This window comes from Phalacrocorax aristotelis, chromosome 1 (assembly GCF_949628215.1).
Source record: "Phalacrocorax aristotelis chromosome 1, bGulAri2.1, whole genome shotgun sequence".
Classification (NCBI taxonomy): Eukaryota; Metazoa; Chordata; class Aves; order Suliformes; family Phalacrocoracidae; genus Phalacrocorax; species Phalacrocorax aristotelis.
The window spans coordinates 152571222-152599164 of record NC_134276.1 but is presented as its reverse complement, the minus strand read 5'-3'; the positions used below and the strand labels follow the sequence as shown (position 1 = coordinate 152599164).

Genomic DNA, 27943 nt, shown 5'->3' with positions numbered 1-27943 from the left:
AAGCAGTTAATTTTTTCCTAATTCATTCTTTTGAAGAGCAATTTAAAATTCCTTGAATCTGCCTGTCAGAATCTTTATATTTCCTTAATTTTACAGTATTATCCAGATAAAATTGCATAACTGGAGGCAGATAATATACAAGAGATAAAACACAGGATCAAATGTGCTGTTTCATTAAACTGCCGCCACCATTTTCTATTGAAGAGTACAGACTGCAGAGACCGTTTCTAATTAACAAAGTCCAGGTCTGGCACTATTCAATATTTTTATGAATAATGTTGGCAGCTACAAAAGTTCTGAAGAGAAATGAGATATAGTAGAGGATGAGTAGTGTAGCACAAATCTCAATATGATTCTATATCAAAAAAGAGCAAACGCAATCCTCAGATATATAGAAAGGAATTAGGAAGCAAGAATACATTTTTTTCTCCCCAAGTAAGGTATTCGTTACACAGATGCAGGATTAACCGAGAGTTCCAATAACTTGTTTCTTTTAAAGGGCACCGAAAATTTAGATATGATGCCAAGAATTACAATACTGTCTCAAGGTTATATGAAAACTCAGCACTGAGGTTAAGGAGCTTACTCTGTTTAGCAAATTCAAGGCAATGGCTGGGTGACTTGACTATGACATCTAAAAAAAGCCCTCAGGCAGAAACTGCGATGTCCTTGGCTTTTTATTCAAACAGAGAAAAGCATAAAGGAACTTCCAGCTAGAATTTAAAAACAAATGCACTGAAATCCAAGATTAAGTACAGATTTTTTAAATTACAGAGGGAGTTAACTACTAAAGGGAACTGCCAAGGAAATGGTAGAGTTTGCCTTTTAATTCTTCACATCCAGATGGATGCCTTTTCAGAAGATGACCACAAGACAAGTCCAAACCATAGGGTTCAGCACGGAGCTAACAGAAGAGTTATATTCCAGCTCTTACCATAGGCACTTTTTTACCCTCAACTCTATGAATTGGTTCATCCAGCCAAGAGCAAATCTGAATGGTATAGCTGTAAGCACTTTGGGTATGATTTATCTTACCCAACACCAAATTATCTAAAAGTTTGTTGTCTACCCTAAACAGAAGTGACCTCTTGCAGTCTGACCATCTGTCTGTCCATCTCTTTTCCTGCATTAGGTAAGAAGGGAGCCCCAAAGGCTACACACTTAACATTTTGCAGCAGAAGGTCAGCAAGACGAACCCAGAGTTCCATGACAGCATGTAACACTATTAAAGACAAAAGCATGAATTGGTTACTCAGATGCTGGGAATGAGATCTCAGCTTTCCTTAAGTCAAGGGGAGGTCTGCCTTCGACTTCAGTGACCCTAGGACTTTTGTCCCTATTATGAATTACTTGTATGGCAGTCGTACCTACTAGTGTTTTAGTCAATGCCTGGGATCCAACAGTTCTCAGAGTGGAAAGGCAGGCTGCTTCTCCAGGGGTTTCAGAGTTTAAAACAAGAACTAGCAGAGACATACGTGGGGGCATTGGGGAGCAAAGGGAAACCACCAGACAGTGTTTGTCAGAACTGCTTGCTGATGTGTTAAACAGCTTTCAAACAGCACCAGCATTACTCCAAAGAAACACTCCATGAAAAAAGCCAAAGGGAAGACAACAGAGAGATTCCTCATAGAGGGGTATAGAATGTCTCTCCCAAATGTGTGTGGTGAATTCATCTTACAAGGCGTTACTCATTAAAGCAAAAAATAATACTTCACCATCATGCAATTTGATTTTTTTTCAACAACAGATTTAAATAACACGTAGCAGAGCACAGTTGAACTGAAGTGCTTCCTAACTAAGGAAGTTTACAGCAGTAACCTATAGAAATATTGCAAGTTGACAGCTTATTTTCTGATGGGCTATCGCTGCCGCACAGATGTCCAGCCTAATTGCTAGATATTTTTTTTAACTCCCCCCTGCCCTCCCCAAATCCGGTAAGAGAAGCCATGTGATCCCCCCCCTTGCTGTTTCTTGCCTTAAAAACCTCAATTCTATAAGAGCTTATTTTGCTAAATGCAGAAATTTAAATATGCATTTACATGTGTAAAAATAGTGGGTGAATAAGTGTTTTCTCTTCTAAAATAATCCCATAATTTTTTTTGCCACCAAAGTAGACTCTGAATACAAGCCAAAGAATTATTTTGGAAAGTCTAGACAGCTGTGCATGATGCAGTTTTCAGAAATTTACTCCAAACACTTGAGAGAAAAAAGCTTAGTAAATGGAAAAAGAGGACAGAGCTACCAAAGAACAAGAAATTAAGAGACTGAAGTGACACAACAGGAAAAATGGGCAGATAACACACATGCATCAGCAATTATCTGATTAAATTAAATTATCAAATTAAAACCAAATAAGTTTGTCTTATGTGTCCATAATGTTTTATGTGATCATTAGAGATAATCTGAATGGACAGATACAGGCCATTACAAGTTTGAAAAAGGACATGCTAAATAACTTCCTTCAACCAGAGACAGACAAGTGAAGCAAGGTCTAAAGACTGACAAATATTCTTTTCTGTTAAGCCCAGTTCTGTTGACAGTCACAGCACATCTAGTTTTCAGAGCCCATTTCTGCACTCATGCAGGGAGGGCTCCTTTAACCCCTGAGCTTTGGGATAGAGCTACAACTAAAAAAAAAAAAAGGGGGGGGGGAAGAGAGAACTACAGAAGAATAAGAAAAAATAAGAAAAAACCCACAATCACAAAAAAATTTCCACATTTTCAGTCCTTCCAAGCTATGAATGTATTTTGTGTTTTCAAAGAACGACAAGTTGACATTGAGCAGGTTATCTCTCCTCTCACCTTTTGAGAGGCACAAAAAATTCAGACAATGCAGTAAACAATGTTGAAATACCAACAAGTCTGAGATTAGAAAAATTACCTTTTAACTAGTGTTTAGCAAAACCTGCTATAATAGAGACGAAAACAGGATGAATTCACAGTTAATTCATACCTCCAGTATTAGTGGTCTTCATAGTGCCCACCGACATATTAATCTGAACTGTAATTTGGAAGAACAATTGCATTTTAGTTTTCTATTAGCAGTTTGATACATGCATGCAAGTAGTAAGGACAGGACTCAAGTTTCAAGCTTCGCTATAGACTAGTCTAAAAGACAGATTTAATTAATGGAAAATGAGGCAAAGGCATAACCTCGTAGTATCGCTTCTATGAAGAATACCCTGTCTTAGCAAGAATTAATTTTTTTAAATAAAAATAGATATTGATATGAATGTAGAAAACAGTTTAAGCCTATTTTCCATTTAATCAGAGCCACTAGCACAGAGATTTGCAGCTGGGCAAAACTTCTAAATATCTGTAAGCATTCACCCCTATTTTCTTTTGCAGAAGCCGTAATGAACCTAACAGCCTGTGCTGCCCTTAAGGCTTACATATTTAATATATACAGGTAGGCAGAAACAAATATAATTCATGCTACACATAATATGAACAGTTGAAACCTAGGAACAAGACTACTTTGTGGCTGTAACAGACTTTTCATCCTGAAACATCAGTTGAAATCTCTTTGAAGACCATCCATGATGACCTGAAAGCTTCATCCAGCTCCTTTTTCAGCCTAGGGAAAGTACGTAACCCTAAACATTAAACTCAAGTCCTTTGGGCCAATTCATCCAGCACCTGATGGAATACAGAAGCCTCATAAGTGAGATTAATGCAGGAAAATAAAGAAGGGAAAGTGAAAAGGAAACACTGATCCATCAGAATATTTAGTTCTACACATTGACTCTTGTGGAACAAGCCATGAATGCTGAAATTACTGCAGTGTCTGACACAGAAACATCACTAAATTAGCAGCTAACAAGCAGGAAAGTCAGTGTCTCTCTTGCTCTACCACACATCAGATGCTTGGTTAGCCTTGGGATCAACTAAGACTGCAGCCAAAATAAAAGCTCAGTTTTGTGCTGAATTACCAAGTCTTTTTCTCTCCCACTACCTCCTCTCCTCCCCTCACAAGAGAGGACAGAAAAAGCGCCATTTTAGGATTCCATGCTTAGAGTTTTAAGGTAGAGCTACCAGTTTAAAAGAAAAAATAAGGCTTTTCTAAATGTCACTTCCAACTACTCACCAATAGATATGAACGTCACACTGAGTTCACCAGATCCCACACACTCTCAGAAAAAAGGATTCCAGAAGCTCAGTTACCACCTCAGTTACATTTCCACAGCTGAGCTAATAAAATTGTAGAACTGAAGAAAAAGCACTGTTTAAAACCTTATTTACTCAAACACAGCTGAAAAGTTTCTGATGTCTTTCAGGACATATCAGCAGAAGCAGAACATTTTATATAGCCAAGGCACATAGCAAAGAGGAGCACTATTCATGGCTAGGCAGTTGCCATAGTCCTGCAGCCTGCCCATGGAAGCATTTCTGACCACATGGGAAGCAATGTGAAGCCAGATAAATATGTAGCAATAAAAACACGGTATTTTCTCCTTAGGTAAGCATAAGCCACAGCCCTGAAAAGCCTGCCCAGGCTGCTCCACACACATTCCGCTCACCCAACCCCTACTGTTTTAGCACTTACCCACCTGCAAAAAAAAAAATATCCAGGCCCACCACTCTCCTTGACAAAACCCCACTTCTTCTCTTACAAGCAAATGGGTCTTTAGAGCTCCAGTACTAAAAAAAGCAGCAAAACCTTCTTAAAAGCCCCAGGAACACAGCACTAAAAAGCAGGCAGCCCCCACAACTCTCCCTGCCAGGGACAGCAAAATTTATAACCCGCTACATTAGTGTAAACCCATTTTCACCTGCAGCAGGAGCCGATGCTCCAGAATGTGTCTCCCCACCACTGCAGTATCACTTCATCATGGGGAGGCTGAAGTCCAGCAGAGGAGCAGAGCAGGCAGCTGGGCGTTAGTTTGTCTCATTTCTTTACTGCAAACATGTCAGGATTGTTTATTTGTTTTAAGCTCCCAGGAGCATCAAAAAACTCCAGAACAAATACAACAGACCCGAGCCAAAGCACGCCCATAATCACAGCTCCCGTGCTGTCAGGTGGCCTGTATTGAGCTGGCCCAGCCTTCAGGGACACACAGCTGAACCAGATAGATTGCCTAAAGCTTTCAAAAAAGCTGCTCTTTACTTTGCATAGTACTGGAAACATACAGATCAAAGCAGTAGTTACCAACTCTGGTGTGAAAACTAAGGCAGGGAAATAGCTTCCTGAATATTGCTTAGGATCAATCTATAGCTTTTAAATCAGGATTTGCATGGCTTGTCTGTTGTAACCATGGGACATCCTTACCCCCCTGAAACCTACCTCCTTTCCCTTCTCCTTTACAGCCTATTTATTTCTCATCCGATCCTGTTGTTATGCCAAGCCCATAAAAAGGAATCCCCTACACTTCTCTTCTCTGCACATTACTAAAGCTCCATGATTAAGGTCTACAGGTGTTCCTTCTCACATGCTTTTTCCATACAATAGACACAAGTTGCTCTTGGGGAGATTCCAATTGCACATGAAAGGAAAATTTTTCTGGTGAGAACAGTCAACCATTGGAATAATCTCCCCAGGGAAGTGGTTTACTCCTCTACATTGGACACTTAAAATCTTAAAAACACTTAAATCTTAAAAAAGATTTGGCTGGACAGGGTGCTGGGCCATCTTGTCTAGACTGTGCTCTTCCTAGAAAGGTTGGACTAGATGATCCCTGAGGTCCCTTCCAACCTGGGATTCTGTGATTACAGAACTGCATTAAGGAGCAATCAGTAGCAGGCAGTGAAGAATGGGGAAGGGAAGATAAATAGGTCAAGGCAGTAATCTCTTATTCTGGTAAAACAACAGCAGGAATAATGTATATGACTGCAGGCTTAATTATCCCTGTGCTCTCACGGTGGGGATTTCAGGGACAGTGAGAATACCTGGTCTCTTTGGACTGGCGTAAACTCATTCCTGTAAACCCCATATAGAGAAACTGGGTCAGCCTGGTTTTCTTCAAATGCATCAAACCCGCCTCTTACCCTGAGGTGCTCTCTCTAGAAAAAATGCCATCAAAATTCGATAGCTCTTTAGGTATTGCTTCATGCAGAAGATGGGGGGCCCAGCCCTAACAGCACGTGAATGACTAGACCTCCAGTAAGGCATTCAGCGGTGCAGCAGCAGCCACCACCAGGTTTCATGTATACATGTAGGCATATTCCCTAGGTTGTCTCAGTGTGTTTGGCACAAAAAACTGTCACTTTATGCAATACTGAATCCATATGAATTAAAAATGAGCTTCTTCATGACTGTCTGTGTATACCTACAATAAAAGACTTCAACATTCAGAACTCGTGAGAATGTCTGTGTGTTCATAAATTATGAACAAGACTTATTTAAGCCAGGGTAATTACAACAGGTATACAGCACTATGCAGAAATGTAATATTTACATAGAAAGACCTTACTAAAATGTCAATATTATAAAGCCTACAATAACTGATTAGATTATTTTGGATGAAAACTTTAGCAGATACAAAACAACACAGCATTTTCTGATGCTGACATAGGCAGTCCAATTTACCAACTGTAAATTACAACTATATTTCTGCTACTTTCTAGTCCTCTGTTGCATAAATTACAGAGCACGATTATCTGCACATCTTATGAAGACTATCATAAAAAATAAAATCTTGCCATACAGTTCACTTTCATTCACAAGTGACTAAGATAATTTACAGACAGGAGAAACATTTCAGAGTATTTTATGTGATTAAGGCCAAAACAACAGCAAAAAAAAAAATCTGTTGCAGAAGGTAAAAATCATAGAATCACAGAGTCACAGAATCATTTGAGTTGGAAGGGACCTTTAAAGGTCATCTAGTCCAACCCCCTGCAATGACCAGGGACATCTTCAACTAGATCAGGTTGCTCAGAGCCCTGTCTAACCTGGCATTGAATGTTTCTGGGGTTGGGGCCTCCACAACCTCCCTGGGCAATCTGTGCCAGTGTTTCACCACTGGAATCACATTTTAATTTGAAATGAGCAATTACTGAAAACTTTCCCCCGCCTGTGCTTTCTCAAACTACAACCTGCTTACTCTGAATGACATAGATACATAGCCAAAACTGAGACAGCCTGGGAAATAAAAAAGGCTTCCACTAGAATTGAAAGGAAATACTGTAATTTATTTCAAATTGTTTTGAGCTTAATTTAGAAACTGTACCATTTCAGCCAGTTACAGATGCAAGTTTAACTTCTACATCACAGCCAAAATTACTGTGATCACAAATACAGCAGTGATTGCTGCAAACAATAAGATTTTTACATTCGTTTGAGATGCCATCTCATCCCAGTTCTTGCTGACATTTATATACTTATATAAATCACTATACATAGAGACAGAGAAGACGGGGGAGTTGCTGTTGATTTGTTGTTCGCTTTTGAGGGAAAGAGAACCAACAGTCTCCATTTTCCCTCCCTTTGCTCCCAGCAGCTTGTTCACAGACCCCGCAGAAGCTCTCTGTTAACACACACAGCACATGCAGCCCTGTGCGGCTCGGTGGAAAGGATGTACATTTTAGGTGTCCTGCTGTTCCATGAGTATCTATCTACCCTCTTAACGTTGTCTGCTCCTGTGGGATCGGAAGCCTGCATACCAAGAAGTTTTGTATTTAGATTACACTTACTACTGGATAAAGTTAAGAGGAAAAAATAACAAGCCTAGCACTTCATCAAAGACGTGGTTAAACAAATGTTTAGCAATGAGATCATACAAACAAAAGCAATTTCATGTACTGTGCTCATCTAACACCTATATCCCAGTTCCAGCTAGTTCAGGAGGTCTTCCGCAAGTTTTTTTAAGCTAATTCTGTGGGGTACGATCCAGTGTGCAGACTTCTCTGGTGAGACACTCCTGTAAAGCTGATCTCTTGCTTTGTTTTCCTTTATTTCACCTTTATGAAAGTGAAGAGGGAATTCAAATGGAGAAGCAAAGATCCTCCGTGGATTTCACGTGTACAGCTGGAGTTTCACGCCATTTTTAAGAGCCCCTTTACTAAGACTTACAGCATGGTTGAGGGGGAAGGGACCTCTGGAGGTCATCGGATCCAACGCCCTGCTCAGGTAGGGCCACCTGGAGCCCTTTGTCTAACACCACGCTTTAAAAGGCCTCTCCTCTGTAATACTCCTAAAGGAACCTTACCTATTTGAGACTTTTGAGGGTAAAGTGGGTCTCTAAAGTGCACTTTTTTTTGTCCCTGCTTCTACAGTCAGTGGGTTTCAGACGTCACCTGTAAAACAATCTTTCACAAATTACATAACATAAAAGTTCCTTAGCTCCCTCCCCCCCGGCCTGCACAACTTAAAATTATACTTTTTTTGTACCTTCATAATAAGTCTTAATATAGGTAGTAGAGAAAAAGACTAACTATACAATGTTTCTGGTGGTCCCTCAGTTCAAGTTATGTTGAACAGATTCTGAAACACATACTGCGACATACTAACAAGTGATTAACTTGGGGATTGATGTGCCCACGTTTCCTTCTTACATTAGAGTTAGGAATTTGTCTGGCAGACCATTTGTTCACTTGGAGGGAGTTTTAAAGTATATTAGCTAAATGTTTTAGCTAACATTTGCAAAAAGGCACAACTTCCAGATTAGCCATGAGGACCAGATTCCGCTCTTATCCCTTCTAGTGTAAGAAGCTTCCTGACTTGTAAAAGCTGACACTTGTACTGCTGCCCTTTTCATGCCACGCTGCACTGAGCCAAAAGCCTTCTCACACCTATCATAGAAGAAAATCTTTCTGCAAACAGATCCCAAACCTAAAAATGAGAAAGGAATTTGGCTTCAAACCTCTTTAGGATGCATTTCCACATGGAAGGCAACCAAGGTTCGGTAACAAAAATTTAGACTTAACTACCCAGGGCAAACAACAAGCAGTGTCTTAGCATGTTTCTTATGGGCTCCTAAAGTCTCACCTTTTCTAATAACTTGGAATCTTTTGGCTAATTATGACCAAATTTGACCAAAGGATAAAGACTGCAAAGGTGATTAATCTGGCCTACCAGCTCTGTAAAAACAGAAAGCCAGGGATAGCTGTCTTGATATTAAATTTACAAAAATGCAGCAAGAATACTAATTTGCCTTTTGAAAAAGTAATATGCAATAATTTTATGAAAACAGATGGGCTTACATCTCATAAGAACAACACAAAAAAAACAAACTACAAACTGCACTGCTGGGGCGCCAGTTCACTTCTGACTTAGAAGCCAGAGCGCTGCCCACTGAGCCACCAGTGCTTCCAGCCTGCTGCCAAGTCCTCCCAAACACCTTATAGTTGTGGGAACGTCATCATGACAGTTGCTTTTAGAGTTGTGTGACTTAACACTACAAAGGACCAAATTCTTTGCTAGTATAGTTCTGTTGATTTCAGGAGAGGTGCAGCAACAGAGAATTCAGATCATAACTCACAGTGTTGTCATGGAGCCCAGTATTTTTATTTAAAAAAATATAATAATTAAAAATACTTGCTGTACCTGGCTCTGTATACCTTATGAGAACAGATAAAAATCATGTTCTGTATTAGTACCAGTGCCTTTGGCTGCAGGCCACAACATGATCTTCATAATAACAAACTGGCCACCAGAACTGGTTTTGGTCATGGACAGGTTAAAACCACAAAACTGTAGTGTAATTGCTATGGTTACCAGAGTAGAAATAGAAAAGGGATTGAAAAATATAATTCAGAAATTATTATCCTCCACATTAACAACAACCTACCAAGTACACCTGCATTCTTGCATTGATTACTGGGAGCCCAGTACTCAAAACCTTGAATTATGATGTGTCATTCTCAGCCATACTCATCTTCACTATCATGTCACCCGCTGTCAGCTTCCTGAAAAAGTCAGGTTTGTGTTCATTGAAGGAATAAGGTTTTTATTAGTAGTAAAAAATTTGGAGGAGTAAAGTACCTTTTGGGTACTTCAGATCTAACTAAAAGATACTAACTTTAAATCTCAGGGTCATTAATGTCTTTTTTTGGCAAAGTTTTGACAAAGGCTACAAAGAAGGCTGTGGAAGAGGTCCCTGAAGGCCTCCACATTTCAGCTTCCCTTACATATAGGAAAGAGGTTGGACAGAAGGAGCCTTCAGACCTTGATGAACCGTGTGGACAGGAGGACCCATGTTACATTTCTCCATACATTGTACTACCACTACTCACTAGGCTCATCTAAATGGCAACATGTGAGCCAGACGCCACCCCTCCTGCAAAGGGGATGAAGAACGGCTGTTGAAAAACTGTGATGTCCCAAAGCAACCAAATGCTTCATTCTGCCTTTAGGCCCAAGATGCCGCGTGGGTGGAGGCAGGATTCAGAGTCACCACCATCCCATAAACCACATCTGGAAACAAGAGCCTACCTCTTGCAGCTACAGCAGCTGGACCACCCTGACAGCAGTGCTTCGGCAGTACACAGCACAGCTAATTCTGTGTGCTTCGTAAGTGAATTGGGTGCAGAGCAACAGGGGATCAGCGGTTGCTTCGCATGATTTTACTTCTTTCCCCCTTATTAAAAGTAGCAACAGTTGAAACCCACTCTTAATGAGAAAATCAGACACGGGTCCATTGCATAAGAGCTCGGTGCTGCAACAAAAGATGCACAAACCAGTGAGCCACCTGACGACTTAGTTTTGCGAATTTCCGCCACCACCTACACAAACAAACCTAAAGGTTTGTGACAGCTGCTTGTGTTTCAATTATCTCTTTCAGGATCTCAAAGTTCAAAACCACATTCTAGAGAAGCAACTGGCAGAAGAAAATTATTTCTAACAGGCCATCCACAGAAGAGGCCCCATTATTATTATTAATTACTCATATTGCCGTAGAACCTAATTGTCCCAGCCAAGAATAGAGGCTCACTGTGTTACATTCAATACAAACAGGCGGGCAAGGGGCAGGCCTTGCCCCACAGAGCTCCCTCTACAAAATCCCAGTCCAAGCTCTACATTAGCCTTTGCCAGCTCTGCACACCCTGTGAGATTTTAGCCAGCCCAAGCTCCCGAAGAACTGCAAAAACCACACCTCCCAGAATTAAATGAAGATTTCCCATGTACTCTCATTATAAAGGGCATCCCACATGCTGGAGCTCAATACAGTAAAGTGTGTCATTTAACTTTTCCCCATGCAGCACTAGGAACAAGGGGTGCTTTGTGGGGTGAGGCTTCGCGGAGATGGCGGGCAAGGAGAGGCGGGATGCATTCTCCGTGGGGAGAGGCGGCTGGAATTTGGTCTTCTCCCACAATGAACAACTAGATGTGGGGAAAGAGCAAAGAAAAATGAAACATTTCAATGAGCTATAGGGATTAGTAGATACTAATAGGAAAATCTCAGTCACAACAGAGGAGGATCGTGGCTTGGAAAGGGATAAGTGGGAAGGAGTAGCAAGACTGTTACAAATACTGGGATGGCAGCCAGGAGCAGGCAGCTTCCAGAGGGGGAGAGGGCAGAGCAGAAAGGGCAGCTGGGGGTGAAAGATAACGATGTACTCTGGGATCCCAGCTACTCTCCATGTGCTCTGGAATCACCAGAGTACGTGGGAGAGGGACCGCAAAAGGACGGTATGGCAAAGGGGGCAGTTCCATAGGAGGCAGAGATATAGGTGAAGAGCTACAGACGGTCTCTAATGACAAGGGCTTTGCCACTGAAACACCTGCCAAACAATGAACTAAGAAACCAAAGGGGTTTCCCTAAGTTCTTCATCCTCAGTTTTCCTTAAGTTTTGATTGTGCTACAGTAGCGAAACTACCAGCAACACCATTCCTAAATGGCCTTACTGGTCACGCTGACACCACTGGGAGGTACTGCCAGTGCACACACTGGTCAGTGAGTACAGGGCAGTTGATTGCTTTGGCTTTCTGGTTGACCAGCTTTTTAAAACGAAAGGATCTTTGGAAGATAAATTATTGGACTAGATAGGAGAAAAATCTGAGTTTTCTTTGTGATTTAGCTGCAGATTTCCCATGAAATTATCGCTGAGCAACCTATCTCTCCACAGCTTCTGGGCCTCCATTAATCATCTGTAAATTCCCCTTATTATTTCTTAATAGCAAATGCCTGACAATGTTGCCTATTTCCACTGTAAAATCTCTAACCCTTGCTTTATATGCCTGAAACTTATTGTGCCAGGCATCACAGAATCCGCAAGTCCTGCTGTCATACAATAAATAACAATTAATCCCACCCTGCTGAGATCTAGCGGGCAAAACAGCAGCTCATGAAACAAGTAGTATTTCAATTTTTCAGAATGTTTTCACTTTAACAGAGTGTGGTCTGTTCCTTTCCCGGGTAACACAGAACTAGACCTATTTACTAACAAAATTACTTTTTAATAACTACAAACTGTTTTATGCTGATGTTTCCATTATTACTATATGGATAGGACACCTGTCAGACACATACCAGCAGTGGTTACTCCAGTGAATACTATTTCACTGTAGGCTTTTCCCACTAAAGACCCCAAACCATGTCAATGACTGTCGAGGCTGGATGCGGTACCCATCCCTCTGGCAGCAGCCAAGGTCATGCTGACTCACTGCCTCTGGTTTTTCCCCGGCATCCATCTAGTGCCAGTGCTCCAGTAAGTGCCTGACTATTCATAACACTGTCACTTGCAAAGCTGCAATTCCTTTCTCTACAGACAGCACAAAGCGTTGAACTGCAAGCTCCTAAAAATGTTGCTTATCAGATTTTGGACTCATTTTCAAGTGGTAGATTACCTTCTGCTAAAAAAATAAGTGATAAAAGACTTGAAACAGAGGCTTCTCACTCTTACCCGGAGAGCTTTCCTAAGGGAACAGCTGAGCTGAGGAACCTGGCAGAGGAAGAGTTTCTGGCATGGGGTTTGGGGGCAGAATTCAGGATCCCCTTTTCCAAACCCACTTCTTCAAAGTGGAATCCAGTTGGCGGCCAGTCACCAAGTGGTGTTCCCCAGGGCTCAGTGTTGGGGCCGGTCCTGTTCAATATCTTCACTGATGATCTGGATGAGGGGATTGAGTGCACCCTCAGTAAGTTTGCAGATGACACCAAGCTGGGTGGAAGTGTCCATCTGCTGGAGGGTAGGAAGGCCCTACAGACGGACCTGGACAGGCTGGATCGTTGGGCCAGAGCCAACGGTATGAGATTCAACAAGGCCAAGTGCTGGGTCCTGCGCTTGGGTCACAACAACCCCATGCAACGCTACAGGCTTGGGGAATAGTGGCTGGAGAGCTGCCTGGAGGAAAATGATCTGGGGGTGTTGGTTGACAGCCGGCTGAACATGAGCCGGCAGTGTGCCCAGGTGGCCAAGAAGGCCAATGGCATCCTGGCTTGTATCAGGAATAGTGTGGCCAGCAGGAGCAGGGAGGTGATCGTGCCACCGTACTCGGCACGGGTGAGGCCACACCTTGAGTACTGTGTTCAGTTTTGGGCCCCTCAGTACAAGAAGGACATCGAGGTGCTGGAGCATGTCCAGAGAAGGGCAACAAAGTTGGTGAAGGGTCTAGAGAACAAGTCTTATGAGGAGCGGCCAGGGGAATTGGGGTTGTTTAGTCTGGAGGAGGCTGAGGGGAGACCTTATCGCTCTCTATAACTACCTGAAAGGAGGTTGTAGCAAGGCAGGGGTCGGTCTCTTCTCACTAGTAACAAGCAATAGGACGAGAGGAAACGGCCTCAAGCTGCACCAGGGGAAGTTTAGGTTGGATATTAGGAAAAACTTCTTCACCGGAAGGGTTGTTGGGCATTGGAACAGGCTGCCCAGGGAGGTGGTGGAGTCTCCATCCCTGGAGGTATTTAAAAGAAGGGTAGACGTGGTGCTGGAGGATATGGTTTAGTGGTAGACTTGGCAGTGATAGGTTAGTGGTTGGACTCGATGATCTTAAGGGTCTTTTCCAACCTTAATGATTCTATGATTCTATGAATAATTAAGAAGTGGATCCTTGGGTAACAGCACGAAAGCAGCAACTGTCAGTACCCAGCCCAGCTTCAGCTGTGGGTGCCTAACTCAAGTCCTCACCAGTAAAGAAACCAGGGGGCACATTTCAAGAAGAATCTTGCAAATAAGAGATCTTCGAAGAATAAAAAGTGGACACAGCATCACAGCATGATCTTTAACTGCAACTCTTCCTGTTATACCCAGGGAAAGGGTTTTTTATACCCAAACAAAGCTTATATGCTCATTTTAAATTTAAGTGTCTTCTCATCAGTCTAATCTGCTACAAAAGCTAATTCAACAGCCATAAAACACAGGCATGTCTGAATGTCTCTAACCTCAGCCCAAGGAACAGTGAATAAAGTATTTTTCAAACACCAAGTGTTAAAGCTATACTCAAGGCGTCACTGCATTTTCTGTTCTTGAATAACTATCTCTCCACATCCAAGAAGACAGAAAATACTTGAAATCACAAATCACGAAGCAGGGTTAAATAGATTACAGCAAAAATTTTAAAGCCAGGAGCGTGAATGTGTATCCCAAAACCTACATAAAATCACCCAGAAAAGTGTGATCTGTAATTTCACAGTACGAGGGCAAAAAGAAGTCATATATGTTTCAATACAAGGTTACTAAGCCTGCTTAATAAAGCAAACACAATGTTTTCCATGATAACTAAAATACAGGCTTTAGCATCCAAATTTCCAGGTATCCAAATTTGATAACTCAGTTCTATCACTTTAATATAGATTTTATTTTAGGAATAGTAAGCATCTAAGAATATATAGCATCATCGTAACTTCAAATTCAGCACATTTGGAAAAAAATTTTATCACTCAACTCTGTTGTTCCAGATCTGCTACTATTTTTACACAGCTGAGCTTACAGCATCTTAAGTGAAAGTTTTGTTATTACCAGATGGCAACCATCAGCCCTTAACTGGCAGAAAAAAATAAAAACTTACCTAATGCCCAAAAAATGGAATTACCTAATGCCCAAAGTAATTCACTCCTAACAGACGTCACTTGCCTCCATCTCTCATATTGGTATACATAGACAATTATACTCCATCTAACTACTGTTTTTCTTACATATAGTTAAATATCATACACTTTATTTCACAGAGGAGTCCTTGTTACCATATCCCTCCATTTTACTTAAAAATTTGTCACCAAGGACCCAGATTTATGACAGAGATTTTATGGATTAGTAATTGATCTAGCGCACATTTTTAGCTTACTGCAGATGGAAGGTACATGTCAGCAGAAAACTCTTTCCAACAGGCTTCTATGGGTTTTGTGTTTGGTTTTTTTTCTTCACCTTGCTCTTACACGTTTGGGGCTAGCCAAACGCACACACATGACCAGTTACTGAAGTTCCGTTATAGTTATGCCAGGTCTCCCTTCTTTGGTGGGAAGAAATCTGAATTCTCAGTTTATAACACATTTTATCACTTACACATTGATGGCAGTGCTGTTTGCCAGCAGGTGGTGGGCACAGGCTCAACAATTAAACCATTCCCCATTTTACCTTTAAATTACCCATGTAGCCAGGACTTCAGCACTGGTCTTCAAGTCATACCTGCTATAAATGACCCTGAGACGCAATCCTGAATATAGGGTATATTGATAGAGATAGCATTCTTCACATGAGATGCTTGAATAAAACCTTTCCTAACTTTTTGTAGGTGGGAATCACATGCAGTTATCAAAGACAGAAAGGACTGAATGCAAATGTTCTCTTCAACTAAACTTGGACACGGTCCGCACGTTTGCCATTGCTGTGAAGACACCTGGAATTATCCAGGACAGTGCAACCTTTTAATGCTTTCTAAAAACTCTGTGAGGTATGCAAGGTCCAAGAAAAACTTTTCCAACCCACATTAAAAAAAAAACCAGCTTGTCTTTATTAATACTATGAACTACATGAACCACAAGCATTGAGAGCACATTTTTAATAAGAGGATTCATAGATTCAAATTGGACAATAGTTGTTAAGCATCTTGGATTAGCCATCAAATTGAGAACCAGAGGCTATGCCTACACAGACAGTTTAACCCAATTGTGAACTCCCCACGTACCCCCATACCAAATGCTCTAGCTCTCTTAAAAATCAAATGCCAAAAGGTTGGGAGCTCTGTCTCGCTGGAAATACGGGGCCAGGATTCAGTGAAGTTTGGTATCCTGCATCTTGTCTTGTGGATATGAGTAGATAAGATTCCAGTCCTGAGCAAGACTAAATCCAAATCATCCTGTGATCATCTTTGGCCAATAGCCAAACTTTTATAAATGAGTTATTTCACCAAGCCACCTGTTCTCTTTGCCTGACCCAAATTCCTATATTTATACATAGAGGTTTGCTGGTCCTTTTCCGTCTTCCCATCTGAGCTTTACAACTACTAGGAGCTGGTTTTCCTCCTCTAAGTGTCCGAAACAGAAGTTAAAACTCCAACTGTTAACAACTTCCAGCTTCCCTCCATGGATGTAGCCATTAGTCAGTGATGACAAACAGTGCTTCACAGTTCATTCTCAGTACACTGACATTTAAACCCATCCAGAGCGGCTAGGGGAACCAAGGAGAAGCTGTTCGGTCTGGATAAACTTCCCAGAGTGCACACCGAATGCATGGCATTGCTCCTGCTAACTGTGTGTCCTCTGTGAGCTCTGAGAGAGCACAAATTAAAAATAAACATAGACAAAAAAGAACAGGAAGGAAAGATAAAGTTCATAGAATTTAGTTGAAATGTCCCCACAAGTGATTGACTGGAGGGAAAGGTGACTACCTGGGCACCGAGGTCTTCTTTTATGCTTCTTTGGTAAGCACAGTGTTGTATATATTACTGCTAGCACTGGAAAACTACTTGTGGTGTAGATGGGTTTAACACAGCTGTACAGCACAGAGGCAAATTAGGTGTGATTCAGGGGAGAGCAGGCAAAGGAGAGGTTATGGCACAACTGTGTGGATAATGGGCTCCACTCCCAGAGCTGATGAGGAGGACTGAGTGCATTAGCTAACCTCACTGGGCATCAATTTTCCTGTCTGAGGTTAAATAAATAAACAACCCCAGTAACCAAACAACAATAAAAAAAAGGGTTGATTTATGCAAAACCTTATGAAAAAAGTATCTTCTTCCTGTGCGTACATGCAGCCAAACAAATTTTAAAGCTGGTTTGAAAGTGGTCTTCCCAATGATTATTTTAATGGTGAGGCTGCTGCAAAGTCCTCTGCTGTTTCATTTTCAGCCCATGCTAAAACAACATTTCTAAGTATTTCCAGGATTCCTTCAAGTCATTACAATATCCGAGCACAGTATGGAAAGTCTTTGTCTGCCACAGGTGGCCAGGTTTCTTACCTTCACACAACGACAAAAAGGGTCTTTAATATCAAAAATTCAGCTCCATGTCTTATGGAGATGCAAATCAACACAAATTAAGATGTATGGCAAAGACTGGAAAAAAAAGAAGTTTAAAAAGTATATAAACCATCATGGACAAGAGACGAATGCTGTACAAGAACGAGAGCCAGAAAATTAAAGGCTGCAGACAGAGAAGGAGGAATGAACCACAAGAGAGATGCAGAAAATGGGAGTGGACCAATTTCAGTCTTAGTGAAAGCCTTTTGGTGGTAACGGTTTTCATAGGTCTGTCCCAAAACCATATATTTAGGACACTGGCCTGCTTTTCTTTTTAACTATTAAGTTAATTAAACTTTGGTAGTGAAAGAAATTCAGAAGCACAAATATGATGATCCTGAAATTATTTTTTAATACTACCCTCCACAGAGATGTAGAGTCCCCATTAAAACAATAATCTATAATCTAGCTTAATTTCTATCTGCTTACTTTAGCTTTAGGCACCTGCCCTTGCTGAGATGCCTTTTTCACCTTCTGAGTAGTCCTAACTATTTCCCTCTGTAGTTGGTCTGTACTCATGGACTTCTTTCACAACACAGTATGAAAAATTGCTGGCATCTCATAATCATCTGCTGCTAGTGATGCAAGTGGGTAGAGGGACAAAGGGTACATTCATGTCTCTACATGCCATATCAGTTCCTCTAAATTAGGAATATATCCTCTCTCCTCCCCCATGAAATAAAGCGTTGTTGAGTTCACAAGGAAATGAGGAAAGAAGAGGGCTATGAAAGTCACGCCACAAATGTAAGACAGTTCAGTAGAAATGAGTGCATGCTTTTCTGTCTCTGCCATTATAAATTGAAATCACCCGAAACTAAAAATGTACGGTACAGAATTGTATTGAATTAAACATTACCCCCTCAGGTATCAGACAAATATGGAAGGGAAATCCATAGCAAAGGCAACTGTGCAGCAAAGCTCTACAATGTAGCAGAGCCATGAGGGATGCAGAAACAAGCGGCAAATCAGATTTTTTTCCTATTGTCCATATACTGAATGAAGCACCAATGCAAAAGCATGACAGAAAATGAGGTGCTGAAAATGAGGAGCTCGTCTGAAAAGCTGAAGGGTTGTTCAAGAAGAAAGCTCTTTTTCTGGAAGACCTCAATACAGCCAGAAAAACATGATCTTGCATGTATTTTCCTCCAACTGCCAATTGCATAAGATACATAGAAGTTGCCCAGGTGCAAATTTACTCTATATAGCTCACTGAGAATGCTCCTCATTTTATCACGATGAATGTTCATAAATTACTGGTTTATGCCAGATCTTTTTTTCTCCACCATTGTTTTGCCCCTACTTGCACTTTCAATAAAGCCAGGTGTTCGATCTGACTGCTGCTGTGCAAACAGACTCAAAGAAAATCTACAATGCAATACAGAAGGGCAGGAAAAATATTTCATCTTAAGGAATGTGAAAAGATGGTAGAAAATATATTTTTTTAACCCATTACAAAAGGTCTAATTCCAAATATATGTGGACCTTTAGATTAAAATCTCTTCATTGAGCCCTAATTTTACATTTTTGACCCTTTGACAGGAAGTACGTCACAATAATGATGCCTGGCTCATCCATTAACACTTTAATCAGTCATTTTGTATTTGGTACTAATAGAATACTTTCTAGAAAATCTACGGAAAATTAACTTTTCCATGACATAAAATACAGTTGCAACTTCCAGTTATCTCAGAAGAATTCAACCCAGATGACTGATTCAATCAGTATCGCTCAGATTAGAGAGGGATTTCTTAGACGAAAGAGTCAAAGTAAAAAAATAACTTAACTGGAGAGAAAACAAACTGAAGTCTATTTAGACTTATTTCAGGAGTGTGTGAGCCCCCAGTGTTTAAAGCTGACTATCATTGTTTAAGGGTTGGGTGTTGAAGGAGGTATAAAAAAGCATGTTTATCTGTACTGGCTCATAAGGACACAATGCAATTACTGAGAGCAACTGGCAACACAGGTCCCTGGGGGAAACAAAAAAAAAAAGTTTCATCTACATTTTTCTTTGCGTGCTGCCAAAGCTCCAGCAACAGCCCTGATTTCCCCTAAGATTATTTCAGCTGCTTATGTTTTCTGTAGGCTATGCGCACGATTCATTTCCTCTTAGAGGAAGCAATCCTGCCGTGATTTGATAAGCATCTCTTTTAACATCAGTACCTGTTTAAGCAGTTCATCCCGCCCCCCTCTTTCTTCAGCATTCATTTCCATCCTTCTGCTGACTTTTTGGCAATGCAGGTAAAACGGTGTATGGGAATGTATTGTGAACCAGACCGTGTAACCAATCTGGGTTACAGATAGCATACACCCCCTCCTCGGTTATTTTTAACTGAGGTTAGTTTTCCACCCTGGTGTGACAGTATAAACAGTTGCACAACTGAGAGCCAGAACAGGGGCAGGAATGACAAAGGGAGGTGTGGAGTCATCTTGCTGAGAGAAGAGCACATCAAAGTACACCCTTAGTAACCCCAGGTCAATGCAGGCCTAATGACAAGCAAGAGAAAATGAAATTCAAGCCAGAAGTGAGGCTGAGGCTCTGCTAATGGCCACTGTTTCCAAGCAGCATGCTGTTACATATTGGGCAACTCACAGCAAGCTGCTACTGGAATTTAACTGGGCACAATGGGCACCCTCAGAGACTTTGCATTGTTCAAGGTCCCTTGCTATCTACCTGCTTTCTTCTCTAGTCCAACCTCTTGCTCAAAGCAGGGGCAGCTCTGAGCTCAGACTGGGTTCCTTAAGGCTGTATCCAGCTGGGGCTTGAAAACCCCCATGGAAGGACATGTACAACCTCTCTGGGCAACCTGTGGCAGTGCCTGTCCTCATGGAGAAACACTTCTTCCTTAATCCAGTCTGAACCACTCTAGTTTCAATTTATGCCAGTTGTCTCATCCTCCCACCATGCACCACGGTGAAGAGCCTGGCTCTGCCTTCTCAGTAACCTCCTTGTAGGTATGGGCAGGCTGCTGCTGGGTTCCCCACAGCCATCTCTTTTCCAGGCTGAATGAGCCCAGCCCCCTCAGCCTCTCCTCACAGGGCAAGTGCTTCAGCTCTTGACCATCCTGGTGGCCCTCTGCTGAACTCAGTCTGGTTTATCTGTGTATTTCTTGTATTAGGGGAGCCCAAAACTGGATGCCGTTTCCCAGATGGGGTCTAACAAGCACCAGTTTGAAAGTCATAATCACTTCTCTCAGCCTACCAGCTATGCTTGTGCTATCAACGGTATGGGATGCTGTTAGCCTTTTCAATGTCAGGGCACAGTGCTGGCCCATGTTCAGCTCACTGTCCTCTAGGATCCCCAAGCCCTTTCCCACAGACCTGCTCCCCAGCCTGTAATAGCTGAATGAAAGCTCTGCAAGCTGCTGCTTGATTTTCTTAAGGCATTCCTTGTAAGCATACCTCCCCAAATGAACTGCTCAGAACATCTTCAAGCTCTTCTTGCTGTAGACCTATGCTTACGTGGAAAGCACAGAGTGATGAATGCCACTTAGGGCTGTTCTGGATCCAGCTGCTGTGTAAGCCCCTGCGTAACAGCTTGATCACTGAAGTTCTTATATTGCCTTCCACATGCTCCTTTCTGCATTTAACGGTTTCCTGTACTGCTCTGCTCTCTTCTCCTAACCAGGCCAGCTGTGAAAGGGAACTGGGTAAAAACTCTTCCATTAGCAGCGTGTGCCTTAGAGACAGAGGCAGTGTTGGCTGGGCTCTGGAGGAGACAGCACTGCAGAGAGCCTCTGAGTGCAGTCCCTCCGGCTCACTCACCCTTGCCCTCCCCTCATCTTTGAGCTCGATGCCAGGCAGCACGGCCTTTCTGAGTGACACAACATGAACAGACACCAAGGACAAAGTGTTGAGATCAGGATGAGATGCCAAAAATGTTCAGTCTCATCCAGCACAGGCCCACAGATGCTGTCACTGGAAGGAGGTGTGAAGATACACTGAGATGGCATCAGCTCACAGTTTTCTAGTTATGTATTTGGGACACATTTCTCCTTGGAGAGAATTCAGAACATTTCGTTGAGATTTATGAGCCGCTTCACACTTTTCTAAGCATCCTGCGATGCAGACAGGTGTGTACAGCAAGTCCCATTTAACGGGGCTGTATTTGGGATAGGGAGTCTCCCCCTCTTCTGCCTTTTTTGGATGAAGAGAAGTCCCAGAAACTGTACGCTTCAACAATGGAAGAGGCAGAGAGGTGACTCCAGCAGCAGGAATGAGGGAGGCTTTGGAGAACAGTAGAGGAGTTGGAGGGGCCCCATCATGTCAGAAGAGAGGGTAGACAGAGCTTGAGTCACCTGCGTTAAAGCAGTGCAGGGAAGAGCAGAACAGAACAGAAAAGAAGCTGCCAGAGAACTTCAGCTCTATTCCTCAAAACCCCTTTTCAGTCACAGACCAAGAGTTGTTTGTCAAAGCCTTATTAGTAAACTGACTAAGCGCTTCATAACCATTAACACAACATATCCATGAAATAAGGACAACAAGAATTTTTGACCTGCCATGGTTAGAGCTGCTCCCCAATAGCCTGGTTTCCAATAACTTACCAAGGATAATTGAGTTTAAAGTAATGCAAACACCAAACTGCATCTTCAACCTGGAAATCAGACAGCCAGCTCTATGTGTAATCCAGGGGAAGAGTTTTTCTCCATAGAATGAAATACATAAAAGCCAAGAAGCCGTGTGAGATATTGCCTAAATTAGTCAGTCGAGGAGGGCGTCAAGGAGAGGGACTTGAAGATCTACTCAGCCGCTATGTTCACGATTTGATTCCCAAAGAGAAATCTTTGCTTAGGATTTCCCAGGCCTAGATGTCTTGCAGAGCTGGACATCAAAGCTGCCTTCCATCCCCATTTTATCGTGACTGACATTTCTCCCCTTTAAAAACGTTACAGGCTACCAGTGCACAGTAGCTAATCACAGAATCATAGAAGGGTTGAGGTTGGAAGGGACCTCTTGGGACCACCTCAGCCAGCCCCCCTGCTCAAGTAGGGACAGCTACAGCGGGTAGCTCAGGCAGGAAGATCAATATGAAGCCATTTTACACTTCATTAAAAGAATGAAAACTAGCAAGAAACATTATCCTTACAGCAAATACAATGTGAACACATAAGACCACAAAAACTAAAACCACTGGAAAATGGTGGCTTCCATAAAATAGGCTGGTCATTAAACTCCCACCTCAGCAAGACAGTGAAAGCCAGGCTGCTTTCCATCCCATGACTAATAGCCATGAGTCTTATTCTCTGCATTCTTACGGACTGCAGGTTAAAAGCCACAACTGCTACAGTAACTTTCTGAACAGGGGCCTAAAACTATAGTGATTTTACCACAGGGCCAAAATTGCACTAGTTTGAGATGTAACTGAGGCACAGAAACATCATTTACAGACTGGAAAAAATCCCCTATGAAAATTAATATAGCTTTAAAAATAATAATGTTTTGTTTAATACCACGATCTTGTCTAGAATCAGGACCACAAGTATTCCATCTAATAACACTGAAAGCTGTTAAAGTCAACACAACAGAGTATACCTTTTCACATTCCTGCCATTCAGTTCATTCTTGAAAACATAAGGTTGGTAGCTAATAGACATCTTGAGCCTTTCCTGGACAGCTTACGTGTGTAATAACTGCTCTCATTTGGAAGAAGAATTCCTTACTAGGTCACTGATTAAAACTTCAGAGTTTTTGTAATGTAAATCAGTCTCATGGCCCAAAACATCAAAGCCTTAGGCTAAAGCGGAGACCTCTGAATACAGCACAAGAAATATCAGAGGTTTCTAAAATTATTCCTATTGCATGGTGGATAGCATATATCCTGTATACAAGTATTAATATTTAATGTAATGTATTGCAATTTGCTTTTACATCATCATCCTATAATGGCCTGACTTTTCCATCTCACTCTCCAACAATCATATAGCTGAGCCTCTGTATTGCAATGTATATGGTAAAGGCCCCGCTAAAGTTCACTGCAGCTTTGAATCATCAAGGAGCATGGGAGAAGACTTCAGATCCTAGACTGCTAAGCCACAACTGAGTAGTTAAAGATAGGTAGCTCTGCTGAGCAATAAATACAATACACTCCTAACAACAGAACACAAGAATTTAATAACGAAACAGTTTAAAAAAAAAATGAAGACTTGCCTCAATAAAGTTCTACCCCAGTAACTGAATCTGTTCAAAGAAGGTCCGCATAAGGAGAGTTAATACTCCTAAGCATAATCCTGCCCATAATCTTCCACCTCATGAATGGATAAACTATTTGTTTCAGCACAAACCTGAGGCCTGATTTCTATATGACTTCAGAGAGGCTGTGGATGCGGCGAGGTAAGAGATGGGGCACAGCACCTCACTGACATACTGGGAGTCTTCCAAGCTCCCCGTTAGCCAGTCATGGCGTTTTGATGCCCCGCCATGCAGACCACACCCAGGCCGTCATCCAGGACATCCACTGCAGGGCTTGCTGGAGATGACACACAAAGACCCTACTCTACACATTTTGGATGGAGCCTTAATAAAAAAGCTGTCTTCAGACTTCTGCTGCTGCTTTGAGAGCTTCCAGACAGAACCCTAGAGCCCCAAAATCTACACCCCTGAGTCTCTGCAAGACAGTTTTTCTGAACCACCCAAATTCTGCCTCGCTAGTGTCGTCAGAGGTGCAGTTTGCTTATGTCTCACAGTTACGAGTCTGATCTGTGCTCAGGGAACAGTCATAATGGAGTGACAGGAAGGGGTATGAGCAAATTCTCCATTTCAGGGTTTCATGTGCAGTAAGAGTCAGTGTGGTTTCTCCTATAAAGGTTAGAAGCAAGAAAAAAACCTCTTGCAGCCTAGGTAGGGGGATGGAAATGCCTGACCTGCAGCTACGGAAGGCTCTGCAATCGAGAGCCTTGGGCCTGAACTGGAAACTGGAGAGGCTCCACTGTTGCTTGGCATCAGGCAAGCTACAGGATTTATCCCTTTCGTGGATATTCTCAGTGTCCGTGCTGTGGTTGGCACAGCATGAAGGCACAGCCCCACGGGAGCCATGCTGGGCTGCAGAGTATGCAATCCCATTGACTTCAAGGGGAGGTAAACAGGAAGAGAAATTGTGCCCATCTTTGATTTCAGTTAATCGTGTTGACTAATCCCTCTAGTTTAATAATTTCAACTCAGTTCCTTGCTCTATCCCTTTTATCTGTGGCCACGTGCATCCATGTGTCATACTGGTTTCTGATCAGCCTTCTTTTGTACATTATTGTGATGGGATAACAGCTAGCTACAGCTCTGCTTACCTCTTTCTTTCCCTACACCCCCCCCCCAGAAATTGCATTGCACTTTTCCCCCTTAATTCTGTTCCTCTACTGCTGCCCAGTCATTTCAAATGGCCCTGCCTTCATGCCAGTGCAAGTTATGTATCTCTATCCCTGAAGCTGTGATTACTGGTTTCAAAGTCCTGAGCCTACCGCATGGGCTCAATGGGGGTGGGGAGGCAGAGATCAAGTTTAAGGAGATCAATAGGCGTTTCTGAAACACAGCTTTATTCTTCTTACTGAAGATGTAATTTTTTCAACTCTTCTGGACACTGAATCAAGTCTGTAGCATAACTCATTTACCTGCAAGTAAAACGGAACTTTTTTTTTTATTAAAAAGACTTCTAAAAGTGCATCATTTAGTATTCTAAATAATATATTTACATATAATCTAGGTTTATTAAATGGCTTCCCTCAATACAGAATATGTTCATGATTTCTGACCGAACAGAATTCCTGCACATTATATACAGCAATATATTTTTGTAGAACAAAAAGATACCTTTTAAATTTGGGAGAATATCTGACACTTTGACTTCTCTTTTCAAAACATGTAATTAGCTACATTCTAAGGCAGTCTAAAACCACCAGAAACCGCAGAGATCCGAGTGCTGCCTATGTGTGTACACAGACCCCTTCTGTGGATGTGCGCTGTACCAGTCCCGAGTTACTTCCCTTAATGAACACAGGAAGAGTGATGATATTTCAGAGTCATGCTTCGCAAAGCTGAAGGGGAAGGTGTATATACTTTGGATGCTTTATACTTTGGATGTTACAAAAACACATTTGGAAGGTAAACCAGAAACACCTCTCCGATCAAGTATTTTATCCTCTCAGCATGGCGCAGAAGTTTAATTTCCACTGATGGGGGGTGACCCCAAGACTACTGTACAGCTCCTTCGCCTCCCTTCCTGGCAGCGATTCCCCTGACTGGCAGAACAGAGCAGGTCTATAAATAACTTCCAAAGGAATTGTCTCTCTCCTCACGCACCGCAGACAACTGTTTACACAGATCCCGAGTCCTTATACACTAGGTTTGCTCAGCTCGCATCCATGCGGGCTGTTTAATTTCCTCTTCCGAAAAAAGCCTTGGACGATGCAGGTGTGACCGGAGGCACCCTCCAGTGCTGCAAAACCCTCTTCCCAGAAGTTGTGGCTCCCGGCGGCAGGGGCTGGAGCGCGGCCCCGGCCCCACGGAAATTTCCCGGGGCGGGGGGGGGGGGGGGGGGGGGGGGAGGGTTTGCAATCTTGTCTAATCCGTCCTTAAGCACCACGGTCCCGGCTGCTCCTCCGGCCCCGGAGAACCCCCCCTCCCCACACCCCACGAATCCCCGCAGCCGCTCCAGGGCCCGGACGTCTTTGCTTGCCCACCTGCAGGGGGCTGGCCCGGGGCTCCGGGGAGAGACACGCGTGGGGCGCCCCCGCACCTCCCCGCACCCGGCGGGGAGAGACAAAAGCCTGGGCTCGCTCACCTCCTTCAGCTGCTCCAGCTCCTGCTTGAGGCCGTCATACTCCGCCTCCAGCTCGTCGTACTGCTGCTTGAGGGTGAGCTTCTCCTCCAGCACCACCAGCCCATACTCCGCCGCCTGGATCTTCTCGTGGGTCGTCTCGGAGAGCTCCCGGGTCAGCCGCTCGATCTCGCTCTTGTAATGGTCCGCGCCCTGCAGCACCTCCTCCGCAGCCATAGCCCCGCCGGCACTACCGCGCCGCCGCGCCGCCGCGCCGCCGAGGCAGCCAGGGGGCGGGCGCGGCCGAGGGGCGGCACCGGCACCGCCACCGCCGCCGGGACGGGGACGGGGATGGGGGCCGGGGCCGCCGGCGGCAGCCGCGGCCCCCCCGCCCCCCGAGAGGCGGCGAGGCCGCGCTCGCTCCCCCGGCCCTGCGGCGGCCCCGGCTGCCGGCGGCGGGGGCGCCTGGCCCGGCCGGGCGAGCTGCCGCTGCCGCGGGGAGGGAGGCGGCGCGCTGGAGGCCGGGGCGGCGAGCGGGGCGGCCGGGAGCGCGCCTTGGTGCGGCGGCTCCCGGGGAGATGCTGCTGCTGGTGCCCGCCTCTTCCCAGGGAGCCGGCACCTCCGCCTCCCCTCCGCACGGTCCCTCCCCTGCGCTCTTTAAGATGACAGCGTCCTCAGGTCCGGCATTCCCCGCCGGGCAAGAGGGGACGCGGCGCTGCAGCGCGGGGGCAGGGGCAGAAGCACCCGGAGCGGGGGGTGCAGCGGCGCCCGGCCCCCCCCCACGCCGGGATGTCGCCCGGTGCTCGCTGCCGCGGCGCTGCCCGTGCGGGGCCGCTTCCGAACCGCCCCCGACTCCCCCCCGACCCCCCGCTCCTGGCCAGGCACCCCGGCGGGGCTGGCCAGCTGTGCTGCGATTTTAGCGCTTTTTAGTGGTTTTTTGGTTTATTTTTTTTTCTCAGCCTGTCGCAGCGATGGCCACGGTAGCGGCTGGGGAAAACAGAAAGGGAGATGCAGCAGTAAACTGCGGGAGCAGGAGGAGAGCCTCAAGTATTCCCCTGCCATTTCGGGGAACGGGGAAGGAAGAGCTGCCCCGGTTCCCTTCCCTGTCCCCGGCGAAGGCGCACGGGAATGGGCAAGGAAAGCTGGACGTGAAGCGGCGCCGGGACCAGGGCGCTGAGCTAAGGCCACGCTTCCATGGCCGTTAGCGCAAGGTCTCCGCGCTACCCATCAGACAGCAGGACAAAACTGATTCAGATCAGATGCGGTCACACCATTGTTTCTCTGTCAAATTAACCGGAGGACCTGGTGCATAGATTATGTCAGTTTTATGCCGGCTTTATGCTGGCTGCAGAAAGACAGATGCTACTTGTCCAGCATAAAATTAGAGTGGTGCAGACAGACGGTAACTGATCTCATACAAAGCCTGCCAGTAAAAAGTTAACACACCAGATTAGGGGCATTTTACATATTTGAACTGGAAGACTGAGTTCATCCTGGATCAATGTCATCATGTCCCATGTCACAGCCTTTTTTGTTTGGTACTAGGAGTCTTGAACCCAAATTTACCCTTTCTTCAAACTGTGGCCTGCAGAGACCTGATCCTATTGATGTCGACCAAGTTCTGTCCTAAGTACTAGCAGGATCGGGTTTTCATGCTTGACAAACATCTTTTTTTGTCTTTCTAAAATACTAGCAAAACGAGGTCTTTAAAGTTTAGCAATTGAGTTAGAATTTCCAGGAAGATGAAGGTGTTTTTTTTAAAAAAAAAGAAGATGGATATTGCTGTCCGCCAGCGCAGCACTGTGTTTTCAAATCAAAGACATAAATTCCCTTTCTTGCTGACCTGTTAGTGTGGTTTTAAATAAGCCACAACC

At 43.7% G+C, this 27943-nt stretch overlaps 1 protein-coding gene across 3 annotated transcripts in view; it reads right to left on the bottom strand.

Moving 5' to 3' along the window:
• Positions 1-26403, bottom strand: part of BICD1 (BICD cargo adaptor 1) — a 192081-nt gene extending 165678 nt beyond the window's left edge. For 2 of the 3 annotated variants that reach the window (XM_075116603.1, XM_075116620.1), the window contains exon 1: positions 26094-26383. In XM_075116603.1, coding sequence (XP_074972704.1) covers positions 26094-26306 — 213 coding nt within the window. In that variant the 5' untranslated portion in view covers positions 26307-26383. Of the gene's footprint in view, positions 1-26093 lie in introns of all 3 variants that reach the window. The other variant, XM_075116613.1, reaches the window with a different exon arrangement.
• Positions 26404-27943: the final 1540 nt, after the last annotated feature.